Source organism: Podarcis melisellensis (assembly GCF_964234715.1).
Source record: "Podarcis melisellensis genome assembly, chromosome: 7".
NCBI lineage: Eukaryota > Metazoa > Chordata > Lepidosauria > Squamata > Lacertidae > Podarcis > Podarcis melisellensis.
Window position 1 is genome coordinate 1058594 of NC_138539.1, and position 12352 is coordinate 1070945.

General features: G+C 49.1%; 1 protein-coding gene across 2 annotated transcripts; it reads left to right on the forward strand.

Moving 5' to 3' along the window:
- Positions 1 to 41: 41 nt before the first annotated feature.
- On the forward strand, positions 42 to 9511 carry TMEM249 (transmembrane protein 249). Of its 2 annotated transcripts, none has more exons than XM_081919036.1 (6): positions 42 to 224; positions 689 to 871; positions 2224 to 2321; positions 3787 to 3979; positions 7005 to 7090; positions 9294 to 9511. In XM_081919036.1, exons 2-6 carry the CDS (start codon positions 745 to 747, stop codon positions 9447 to 9449), a joined length of 660 nt encoding a protein of 219 aa, XP_081775162.1. In that variant the 5' UTR covers positions 42 to 224; positions 689 to 744; the 3' UTR covers positions 9450 to 9511. The 2 variants fall into 2 exon arrangements, with proteins under 2 accessions (XP_081775162.1, XP_081775163.1); XM_081919037.1 differs by having other exon boundaries at positions 692 to 871.
- The last annotated feature ends 2841 nt before the right edge of the window (positions 9512 to 12352 follow it).

Below are 12352 nucleotides of genomic sequence, written 5' to 3' on the forward strand. Positions count from 1 at the left end.
TAAGCCTGGTTTCCATGGGGATGAGGGATTCTGTTGGCCACCGTTGCTACGGAAGCTGTCCCATGACTGTCCCACATCTGCTGCAGGACCAGGTGGAAAAAGGTGCACAGAAATAATTTGGGCACTGGTTGGTCCTGGTTCTTGGTCCTGGCTTTTCCTTAGCAACGCCTTCTCTGAAAGACAGAGGCAGTCTTTCTAAGGAAAGGAAGTCAGATTCTTAAGGGGTAAGTAAGAATCTGCAAAGGGGACGCGGGTGGTGCTGTGGGTTAAACCACAGAGCCTAGGACTTGCCTATCAGAAGGTCGGCGGTTCGAATCCCCGAGACAGGGTGAGCTCCCGTTGTTCGGTCCCAGCTCCTGCCAACCTGGCACTTCGAAAGCATGTCAGTGCAAGTAGATAAATAGGTACCGCTCTGGTGGGAAGGTAAACGGCGTTTCCGTGTGCTGCTCTGGTTCGCCAGAAGTGGCTTAGCCATGCTGGCCACATGACCTGGAAGCTGTCTGCCGGCTCCCTCGGCCAATAAAGCGAGATGAGCGCTGCAACCCCAGAGTCAGGCACGACTGGACCTAATGGTCAGGGGTCCCTTTACCTTAAGAATCTGCAAATGCTTACCATTCAAAAAGGGCTGATAGGAGTTGCAGCCACAGTCTGTCCGGCCCGTGACGAGGGTCCTCCCTCTTCTCCCCAGCAGTTCTTTTCCAGGAAGGAGAAAGTGCAGAGACGCTCCCTTGAAGACCCGGCAGGATGGCCAAGGCTATACTCAAGGGCCCCCTGGTCCTCTGGCATTGCAGCTTTGCCAGCAGAGAGAAAAACCTCCCTGAGCTGCTCAAGGAGAACAAGTATTTCCCGTTCCAAGTGCAGCAGCCCAAAGGTGAGGAGCGAAGCCTTAGGGAGGCTTCTTGGGTCTTCTGGATGGTGCTGAGGACGGTGGGAGGACTGCCTGAGACGGGCCACCCTTCTACCTGAAGCCTGCTCTAGCAACCATTGCACACATCGGAGGGAACCATCAAGCGGTATCTCCCCCCACCCCACTCTCCCCATAACTGTGCATGAGGGCTAGTTCATGCATGAAGGAGTTAAGACAACAGAGCCATGTTCCTAGACTCAGCTGGGTCTTGCCTCCCCTGTGAGGGAGGAAGTGAAAGTGCTTCTCTTCCTTTCTCACACTCTCTTCCAGCCATCAAAACAAAATTAAAAAATTCCTTCCCGTAGCACCTAAGTTTGGTATTGGTCTGAGATTTCCTGTGCATGCACACTTCTTCAGATTCGTGCATGCACACCAAAGCTCATACCAAGAACAAACTTAGTTGGTCTCCTAAAGTGCTACTGGAAGGAATTTTTCTTATTTTGTTTTGACTGTGGCAGACCAACATGGCTACCTGTCTCTTCCAGCCATGTCTGAACTTGCAGCAAGTTCAGATTACATGTTTGAAACTACCTTGTGCATTTTGCACCCAAGAGTAATCTGCCTGTGTTACCCCTTGCTGCTGCATGGATCTGTGCTTGAATCAGACCTTTGGATTTAGTAAGGAAAGCCTTTAGACATACTTAATACTGTGTGTCATTGCCACAGGGGTAGAGAGAGGGGACGTCTTTTAAGGCAGACTAAATGGGATATGGAGAAAGGTCTAATAACTCATATTTCACACTATGCTGCTGGTTATCTTAAGAGTGTTTTTAACCCTGCTGGGGGCTGTCTCCCCCTTGAGAGTGTGCAAAGCCCCACATTTTGAATCCAGGCAGCCAGCCGATTCTTTTGTTAATTTACCCACACATGGGTCAGATCTATTTTCATCCCACAAACCCAGCCCTATTCCTGTCTCTGACACGGGAGAAGACAGGGAGCTATTCTCCGGAGTTACTCTCATGCAAGATGCATGTCTGGGGTTAGGCAGGGAAACTTAGCTGCTTAAACTTCCGTGTTTCAGAATATCTTCATGATGGCAAGGGGGAGACTGTGTCTTATCTTGCTCACCCAAATAAAAAGGTGTCTAAACAGTTCTCTGCTGTCGCATGTTTTGTGTCACTGAAATATGCCACACAATTTCAATTTTATGCGCATCAGGAGCTCTAATTTTGTGTTCTGGGTGCTTCCCAGCTCTGGCCATGGGGACGCTGGGTTCGGTGGCCTGGGCTGAGGGAGGGAGGTTGGGGACTTGGCCTGTAGCTCAGCTCCGCGGGGCTTAGTCCTGAATTTTGCCCTTTCTGCCTCCCCCCCTACAGTGTTTGTGATTGAATATTACAAGGACATGATCTGGAAAGGACTAGTGATTTTCCTGCTTTCTTTGGGGCTCAGCATACTTCACTTCAAATCACCACGGGTAGGCACATGATTCTTGCCACTGTTGAGAACCAGGTACCAACGAGATGTATTTGTCTTGCCGCAATTCCCCCGCTGTGGGAACACAGATTTCCCCTGAAAGTATTGAGCTAGTCACTTGGCCCAAAGGGTCTGTGCGACTGCGCTAATTCACATTCCTCCCTCGCTGCTCTCTTGACTTTGCCTTCTTTCTGTTGTCTCTCCTGACACCACTTTGCTCTTGGGCACCAGCTAATTCCTCCAGGTACAGTGGTACCTTGGGTTACAGGTGCTTCAGGTTACGCATTTTCAGGTTAGGGACGCGCCGAAACCCGGAAGTACCAGAACGGGTTACTTCCAGGTTTTGGCGCTTGCGCATGTGCAGAAGAGCTAATTCGTGCTTTGCGCATGCACAGGGTTGCGAATGTGCCTCACGCACGGATCGTTCACAACCTGAGGTTCCACTGTACATTCACAGAATTGAATAGGAATATAAAAGGGAGTTGTCCTGTAAGACAGATCACCATTGCTCCCATTTTGCGTCTAGGGAACTGATGCAATCAAGTCCACAGCTTCAATTGTGCTTCTCTTGTGAAGTTGATGGGCCGCGTGTGTGTTTGTACAAATTGGTATCGGGAAGAGCTTGCTGGATGAGGCCAATGGCCCATCTAGTCCAGAATCCTGGTCTCCTTTCAATGAGGCCAAACTTAGATTCACAAAATGCTTAGGTGTAAGCATACCCCTGCGTACCCCCAGAAAAAAGCACAGGCTAGGAGCCATCAAGAACCCCTCTTCTCCATTGAAAGCCACCCCAGTTTGTGGCCATCCCTGCCTCCATAGTTTCACTCTTAACTCTTTTTATTCGCCCTAAATCTTCAGACATTCAGCTTCATCGTATGTCCACAAATTCTAGCGTTTCTGTATCAACTATATCCATGTCCTGCTTAATTTTATACACCTCAGTCATCATGACCCGTCTGGCTCACCTGACCTGTAAGCTCACGATACAGACAGTGCAAAACACCGGGACACTGGGTTGAAATTTTCAACTTTCAAATTCCAAAAATTAGGCGAATTCAAAAGATATTTTGGTAAAATTAATATAATTTGATTTTGCTTGGTAAGTAAACAATGTGTAAAATCGCATAGAAATAATAAAGACCAATATACCAAGACCAATATACCCCAACCTAGTGCCCTCCAGATGTTTTGTACTGCAATCCTCACCAGTCCCATTTGGCTCAGGCCTGACTGGAGTTGTGGTTGAAAACATCTGGCCGGCACCAGGCTGGAAACGCTGGTCCAGGTGAATACCTGGCGCCAAGGAGCAGCTGTAGTGCAGAGATTTTGCCTTCCAGTCCCCTGTTTTGGAGATTCCTGGAGGCAATGGGTTGACCCTGATGAGGAGCAGAATTCTCCAGCTGATGGACCTCTTTCTAAGCTCCACTTCCCCCCTGGCACCCCTAACCTTCTCTACCTCCTTTCAGGGCACTCAAGACTTCACAGTTTTCTTCGTCTTTGGCATGTTGACCGGACTCTGGCTGTCCATCAGCAACATCCACAAGCGCCGGCTGATCATCAACCACATCAAGGAGGTCTACCAGTTCTACATCAAAGGCATACTCTGGCAGGAGGGACCGCTGCATCAGATCTACGTGCGGCTCATAGCCCAGCCCGATGGTACCACCAGCATGGCCGGGGGGGCATGTAGAAGGCACCCTTGTCGCCTCCTCTGCTAAACTCCTCCTCCTCCTCTCCCGTTACGTCCAGGCCTTCCCTCTTGAAATATACTCCTCGGAGTCGAGTGTGGATTTCATGCTCTTTATTCAGCTCATAGTGGTGAGGAGGGATGGAAGTTCCCCCAGAATGTCTGCCTTATATACATTATTTACACAATGGGCCCCACATGATTGGCTAATTCCGCGATTCATCTGTAGCCAATCAGGTTGTGGATTCCCTTCCACCTGGAGCTGGATTGGGTGGCTCTTGTGGACCAATTAGACAGCTGCATTCTGGATCCTATTGTTCTAGGACCAATCAGACTGCTGCATTCTGGATCCTATTGTTCTAGGACCAATCAGACTGCTGCATTTTGTATCCTATACAACTCAGTACATAACACCTCTCCTCAAATCTCTCCCCCCTGCTAAGCTACTTGCTAAGTCCCACTCAGTCTTATCCTATTTTTGCATTTTAACTAATAACATTTAATAACTGTCTGATGGTAATAAAACCTCCAGGGGTGCCCAAACTTTTTTCAAAGAGGGCCAGATTTTACAAAGTGAACATGTGTGAGGGCTGACCAAAGTTGGTGAGCTTTTTTTAGGATTGAAGTTGGTGAGCATTTTTTTACAGTTTTACCCCAAAGTTTTACCCTGTGAGTGGCCTACACATGATTAAAATTGCATGTTGACGTTATCAGTAAAAGATTGCTAATAACAAATATTTAAAAGCATTCAAAAGACAATGAAAACTCAACCATAGGTTAAAAAGACACGATTCAGCTTCTACAAGTCTGGCTAGGCTTGCTTTCAGAAAATCAGGGAAATCAGAAAATCAGATTACAGCGAGGGCACCTAGCTAGTGTCAAGAGGCAGGGAGTTCCCAAGGTGAAGGTGCCGCCACACTAAAAGACTTCTTACAAGTGCAGAATGAGGGCGATGTGGCACTTGAAACAGCACCAGCTTCACAGACTGAAGCGGGGGACACACAGGTTAACTGGTCCCAATCTGCTATGGGGTTTATATACAGTGGTACCTTGGTTCTCAAACTTTATGCGTTCCGGAATTCTGTTTCAAAACCAAAGCGTTCCAAAACCAAGGTGTGCTTTCCCATAGAAAGTAATGCAAAATGGATTAATCCGTTCCAGACTTTTATAAACAACCCCTAAAACAGCAATTTAACATGAATTTTAGTCTCCGTTGAGACCCTTGATCCATAAAATGAAAGCAATAATCAATGTACCGTACTATGAAATAAATAAGGCAGTATAGATGATAAAAATTAAAATTATTATTTTTTCTTACCTGCACTAATTATAGTCATTGTTTGGATGGGGGGCTTTTATCCATTTCTGCGGTCACACAATCAATCGGTCAGTAGCTGAACTGGGTTCCACACAGTCACAAAAACAAATTAACTGAAAAAGCCTCAAAAACAAAAAACAAAACCAAAAAAATCAATAGCAAAAGCGTCAAACTTAATCCATTCCGGAAGTCCGTTTGACTTCCAAAATGTTCAAAAACCAAGGCGCGGCTTGGTGCAGGCGCCCCGGAAACAATAATCAATAGCTGCAATGGATGTTCGGCTTCCGAAAAACGTTAGAAAACCAGAACACTTACTTCTGGGTTTTCGGTGTTTGAGAACCAAGGCGTTTGAGAACCAAGGTACCACTGTATTAGGAACACCTAGGACTTGAGCCGGTAGCAAACTGGCCGCAGAATGCGGGACTAGATGAGTCATGGGCCTGATCCAGCTGGCTATTTCTATGTTCATATGAAAGCTTCACTTAAGCCTTTGCACTGCTGTTTTTGACTGTAACCCCCATCAGCCCCTGAAGGAGGAGGCATGCGCTCTGGGCTGCTCCTGGACCCAGGCTCATTGCTCCATGGCTAGACAACGTGCCTTTTACCAGCTGCACCTGGTATGACAGCTACGGCCGCTCCTGTGTGCAGCCAAAGATAACTAGCATGCTTAGGACTAGTTAATGCATGAAGGGGTTAAGACCACAGAGTGCCATTCCTAGACTTCACCTCACATGGAGGAGGAAGTGAAGTTCTCATTCCACCATGTGAAACTGACCAGGCAACATGTCTGGGCTTGACTGCTTCAAGCCCTGACCACGTGCTCAGAAATAATTTCCTGTATTTTGTAAGCCCAAGGCTTATCATAGAATTGGAAGGGCCCCTGAGGGTCATCCAGTCCGACCCACTCCAATGCAGGGATCTCAGCTAAAGCATCCATGACAGATGGCCATTCAGCCCCTGCTTTAAAACCTTCAAGGTAGGAGAATTCACAACCTGTCAAACAACTCTTACTGCCAGAAAGTTCTTCCTGATGTTTGAAGAAGAGCCTCTGTTCTTCTTGCTGCTGCGTGGGATAACACATGAATCTGACCTTTAGAGTTTGTAAGTAAAGCATTTAAACCAGGGGTCAGCAAACTTTTTCAGCAGGGGGCTGGTCCACTGTCCCTCAGACCTTGTGGGGGGGGGCGGACTATATTTTGAAGAAGAAGAAAAAAATTAACAAATTCCTGTGCCCCACAAATAACCCAGAGATGCATTTTAAATAAAAGGACACATTCTACTCATGTAAAAACACGCTGATTCCTGGACTGTCCATGGGCTGGATTGAGAAGGTGATTGGGCCGCATCCGGTCCTCGGGCCTTAGTTTGCCTACCCATAATTTAAACCTACTAACGGTGTGGTCTGTTTATTGAGAGAGGGTGAGTCCTGTAAACAGGATATTTAAAATGTCAAACACCCTCCATTCCTCATGCTTCACTGCGCTGCATGATACTGTGATTTTAATACTCTGCTGGGGTCTCTTTCTAAAGTGTGTATAGCCCCACACTTTGGATCTAGGGATCCAGCCAATTCTTTTCTCACACAGGTGATTTACATCAATCTATTTTGCACCCCACATCCTGGACCAGGAGAGCAATGGCAGCCTCCATAGTAACGCTCTGTTTCCTCCTCATTCCAGCCTACGGAAAACGCTACTACAGCCTCATTATCAATGGATACCGCCTGGAGGTGCTCACCCTGGCTGCACTGACGGACCAGTTTGAGGTATGGGGTGGACCCTTACTGGGCCAGTTATAGGGCTTTGTGTCTTGACCAGATGCATGGCAGATGGAGGACCAAAGGTCCAGCCTCACATATCTGATATCTGATGCATTTATTGGCTTGATATACATGTAGATACTCCACTTCCTCTGCTAATGGTTGGAGCACCTTCCAAAACAATCCGAATGGTAACTGCAGTAAAGAAGTTGGCCCTGCAGATTCCTAAACCTTAATGGTTCTCCATTTCTTGGTCTCTGCCTCTAGGAAAGTGTAAAATATAACTAGCTAAAACCATACTCACACAGCATCAATAGTTCAAAACACAGCGAGTCCTTTCACTGGGCAGATGCCCCCAGGCGAAGTACCAGGGCAAGAGCATTTGACATACCAAAATTTCCCAACTACAGCAGCAAACCCTCAAGACACTCCAAGTCGCTTACCCACGATCCCAGGGACGGATCCATCCTCTCCCATGTTCTGATCCCCCTGCAGTGGGAGAAAAATCTCTACACTGGGGGAAATCCCCACACTGGGAGAAAAATCCAACGCTTTCTCACAAAGCTATGGGGCCACAAAGTTCCTCTAGGTTGTCGTCAACACTCCACTAGTACCTGCTTCTCGACTTCCTTTTCAGTATGATCTAAACCATCACAGGTGCTTCCGTTGTGATTCCTGCATTGCAGCGGGTTGGACTAGATGACCCTTGGGGTCTCTTCCAACTCTACCATTCCGTGATCATAGGGAGAGACATTGCACATGTGTGCATGTGTGCTTCGGTGTGTGCATGTTGATTTTTCTTTCCTTGTTCTTCAAGGGGGCGCTGCTCCTGTCGGTCTCCTGGGTAGCTCTTTAGGTAGTTGAAGTGTAGGTGGGTTCCCACGAGGCAAAGCACAGCGATAACAGCAAGAAACTTTTTTGAACTACATCACTGGGAAACAGGGGCAAAGCAACAGCTTATATACATTTCTGAAAGCCTGGGCCACTCCCTCTCCCAACATGATTGGCTGTCTAAACTTCCAAGCTGCAAATCACAACTCAGAGTTCAAGGGCCAATGGCAGAGGCCCAAATCCTGAAATGCTCTGTGATTGGATATCATATATCGGTTCAGAATACAGGAGCTCAGAACCTTTAGTCCAGACTCAAGCTCAGGCAAACACAGACCACTAACTATATAACAGTCCAGTGGTACCTCTGGTTGCAGACGGGATCCGTTCTAGAGGTCCAGCCAGATCCTGAGGTTTTCGCAACCTGGGAGACCGCTTCTGCACATGTACATGCGGCGTTAGAGTGCTTCTGCGCATGCACACAAGGGGTCTACTGCTTCTGCACACGCGCGTGCTGCAAAACCCTGAAAATATACTTCCGGGTTTGACGCTTATGTATCCCAAAGTTTACGTAACCAGATGTAAACTGTATTTATGATTGCATTACAAATATAATTAACCCTCTCAGATAAGACCTACTATTTTACTGACCCCACCCCAATCCTGGGATCTAGCCGTGGAATTCTAAGCACTAATGCCCACCTGCAGCCTCTGGTCATCCATCATAAGCATCTCTCTCTCTGTGTGTGTGTATAGAAGGGGCAAGCCACATTTCTGAAGGGGGCAGGCTTTGTCCCCTATGTTAGATTTCTGAATGAGAAAGGGAGGCGTGTTTCACATTACCCTTCCCACTGAATCATGGAATCGTAGAATTGTAGAATCATCTGCTCTAACCCCCTGCAATGGTAATATTTTAGTTTTCTGTTACGTTGCTTTGACTGTATGCTCTATATTGGACTTTCTCCAGATTGTTTTATTTATGTTTTATTGATTTAATATGCTGTAAACCCCTTTGAGGTTTTTCTTAAAAGTATAAAGCAATATAGAAATTCAAGAAATAAAATGAAATAAATTATTGGACTGCTATTTTATCTGAAGTCTACTCCTACTGCTTTGGACTGAGTTCACTTCCCAGCAGCCACCTTGTCTTCATTTCCACTTTTGGATCTAACTCACATCTGTATGTAAAAAGGACCTTTCTGTCAAGTAACCGCAGAGGTCCAGCAGAAGGGGCGATGAGGGTTGGGGAGCTCCCTCTGTTTCCCCTGCAGGCCTCAGGTGGCCCTTGGCTCTCCCCACCTTTAAGAGTTGGAGGGATGAGAACGGCTCCATCCTTCCAGGCCTGCTCAACCTGCCCCACCTTGCCTGTGTCTCCCCCCAGCTTCTCGATTCCGTGGGGCGACGCATCGCCCGCAACCTCAACCTCAACTTCTTTGACTATGAGGATGTCTCCACGCGCCACGTCATCAGACACCTTCCGCCGGAGAGGTACGACGAAGACGACGACATGGACTACGGGGAGAACACGAGTGTGTGAGGGGAGCGGGCAGGGGTGGGTGGGTGCTTGGCTATTAAAGGTGGGCACTCTGTTCTGGGTGATGATTGTGTCCAAGATGTGTCCTTTGCCAGGGTCTGCCTGATTCCTTTCTTCTCTGTCCATCAGCAGATGTCTTCTGAGCTGCTTTGTGTCTACGACGGCTCAGGTTCAATCCTGGGGAGATCTCCATGGAATGGGAGAAGGAGGGTGGGTGGCCCAAAGGAACTGGGAGGAATGGTTCCAGCATGACCAGACCCAAAAACCTCTTGGCGCTGGAGTGGTCCAAGAGGAACTCCACCCAAATTCATCCTGAAAGCCTATCTGTTGCCCAGCTCCCAGTGGTTAAGAGCGCGGACTTGTATTCTGGTGAACCGGGTTCGATTCCCCGCTCCTCCACATGCAGCTGCTGGGTGACCTTGGGCCAGTCACACTTTTGTGAAGTCTCTCAGCCCCACTCACCTCACAGAGTGTTTGTTGTGGGGGAGGAAGGGAAAGGAGAATGTGAGCCGCTTTGAGACTCCTTAAGGGGAGTGAAAGGGGAGTATCAAGTCCAAACTTCTTCTTTAAGAGGAGCTTAACCCTGCCCTGTGGAGCAGCCAGTCAAATCTGACTCTCTGGTAGTTGCTGCTATCCCCGATTTTTGAAATTGAAATAGAAGAGTTTGGATTTGATATCCCGCTTTATCACTACACGAAGGAGTCTCAATCTCCTTTCCCTTCCTCCCCCACAACAAACACTCTGTGAGGTGAGTGGGGCTGAGAGACTTCAGAGAAGTGTGACTGGCCCAAGGTCACCCAGCAGCTGCATGTGGAGGAGCGGAGATGCGAACCTGGTTCACCAGATTACAAGTCCGCCGCTCTTAACCACTACATCACACTGGCTCTTTATTGTCACTTGTACAACTTGTACACAGTGAGATTACAGGAGCACCCCCCACTCAGCTCTCTTAGTCTTAATTCCCCTCGTTTACTGACGCACACCCACCAAAGTCAGTTGCCCTGTTGTTATCTTTTCATTCAGCAGCCTAACAGCCCACGGACAGAAGCTGTTTTTTACCCTGTTGGCGCGACTAATCCTGCTTCTATATCTTCTGCCCGAGGGCAGCAGATCAAGAAAGTGCCGGCCAGGGTGTGAATCATCATCCCTGAGAATTTTCCTCACTCTCCTGAGGCAACGTTCTTTCGCTATTTCATCCAGCGGATTCACGGGACAGCCCATAATATCTTGTGCTGTATTCACCACCCTCTGTAGGGACTTTCTATCAGTTGATGTCAAACCAGCGTCCCACACTCTGATGCAGTAGGAAAGGACACTTTCTATTGTGGACCGGTAGAAGGAGATCATCAAATGTTGATTGACATTGTTTGGGGTTTTTTGCAATATTCTGAGGAGATGGAGTCTCTGTTGGGCTTTCTTAACCACCTGTATTGTATTGATTTTCCAAGTAAGGTCTTCACTGAGATAAACTCCTAGAAATTTAAAGGAAGAGACTCTCCCCACACAGCCCTCCCCGATGTACAGCGGGGCTAGTTCTCTCTTCCTCCGAAAGTCCAACACCATCTCCTTTGCCCTTTTTGGTCACTTAAAAAGGTAAAGGTAAAGGGACCCCTGAGCATTAGGTCCAGTCGTGACCGACTCTGGGGTTGTGGCGCTCATCTCGCTTTATTGGCCAAGCCTACAGCTTCTGGGTCATGTGGCCAGCAGGACTAAGCTGCTTCTGGTGAACCAGAGCAGCACATGGAAATGCCATTTACCTTCCCGCTGGAGCGGTACCTATTTATCTACTTGCACTGGCGTGCTTTCGAACTGCTAGGTTGGCAGGAGCAGGGACCGAGCAACGGGAGCTCACCCCGTCGCGGGGATTCGAACCGCCAACCTTCTGATCGGCAAGTTCTAGGCTCTGTGGTTTAACCCACAGTGCCACCCACGTCCCTTTTTGGTCACCTACAACCCCCCCAAACAAGGAGAGAAGCTGGGGGTGCAGCAAATGAATTAATTTTTAAACGAGGCTCTGAGCCAGAGCACTCTGCAATGCTCAGTTCAGCCTGCCCACAACTTGCTGGGGGGGGAAACAGGGCTCCATTCCCACCGCCTTTCCCCACTCCTGCTCATTTCGCTAACGCGAATGCCAAGCTTTCGGGAGCTCGAATTCCAAGCCTCAGTCTGACTCCAGGTGCGCTTGCTTGCGTGCAGATTTCAGAACACAATTGCACCCATTTCAGAGGTCCAGATGGTGGGACTTTTCTTGGGCTCCATCTCCCATCGTCCTCCCTGAGCGCTGGCCAAGCTGCCACGGGCTGATGGGAGTTGGAGTCCTGCACCAACCGGCGTCCCACAGCTGGACCCCAATCCTGCAGCCTCGGGGCGGGGGGGGGGGTGTTCTCTCTCCTTGCTCTCCTGTTGCCCCCCTTCGCCCACTAGATGGCGCTCCTTGACTTGGACTCGGGGCCTCTGCTGAGCCGCGGGCTGCAGCACTGAGAATTTGGGAAAGTTCCTTGCTGGCTCCGCATCCCGGCTGCTTCCTCCCTTCCAGCAGAAGGCAGGGACCAGCCAAGGGCGGGCGGACAGGGACGGGGGCTGTGCAGAGGCTCCGGGCATAGGGCACTTGGCTTTGGGCGAGGGTGGTGGGGAAGGGGGCTTTCGGAGAGAGGGGCTGGAGGGGCGCGAGGGGTGTCCCTGCGGCCGCCTGCGCCCCTTCCAGAGGCGCCTGCTCAGCTCTCCCACTGCAGCCCATTGCAGCAGCAGCAGCAGCACTGAATGGCATCTCCTCCCCGCTTGCGCTGCTGCAGCGCGTCCTCCAAGCGCCTCTGCCTTGCCAGCTGCAGTCCCGGCGCCTCCACTTGGCTCCCAAGACTGCGCCGCTTTGCACAGGGAACTGTAGAGTCGGGAGGAGGAGGGACCGA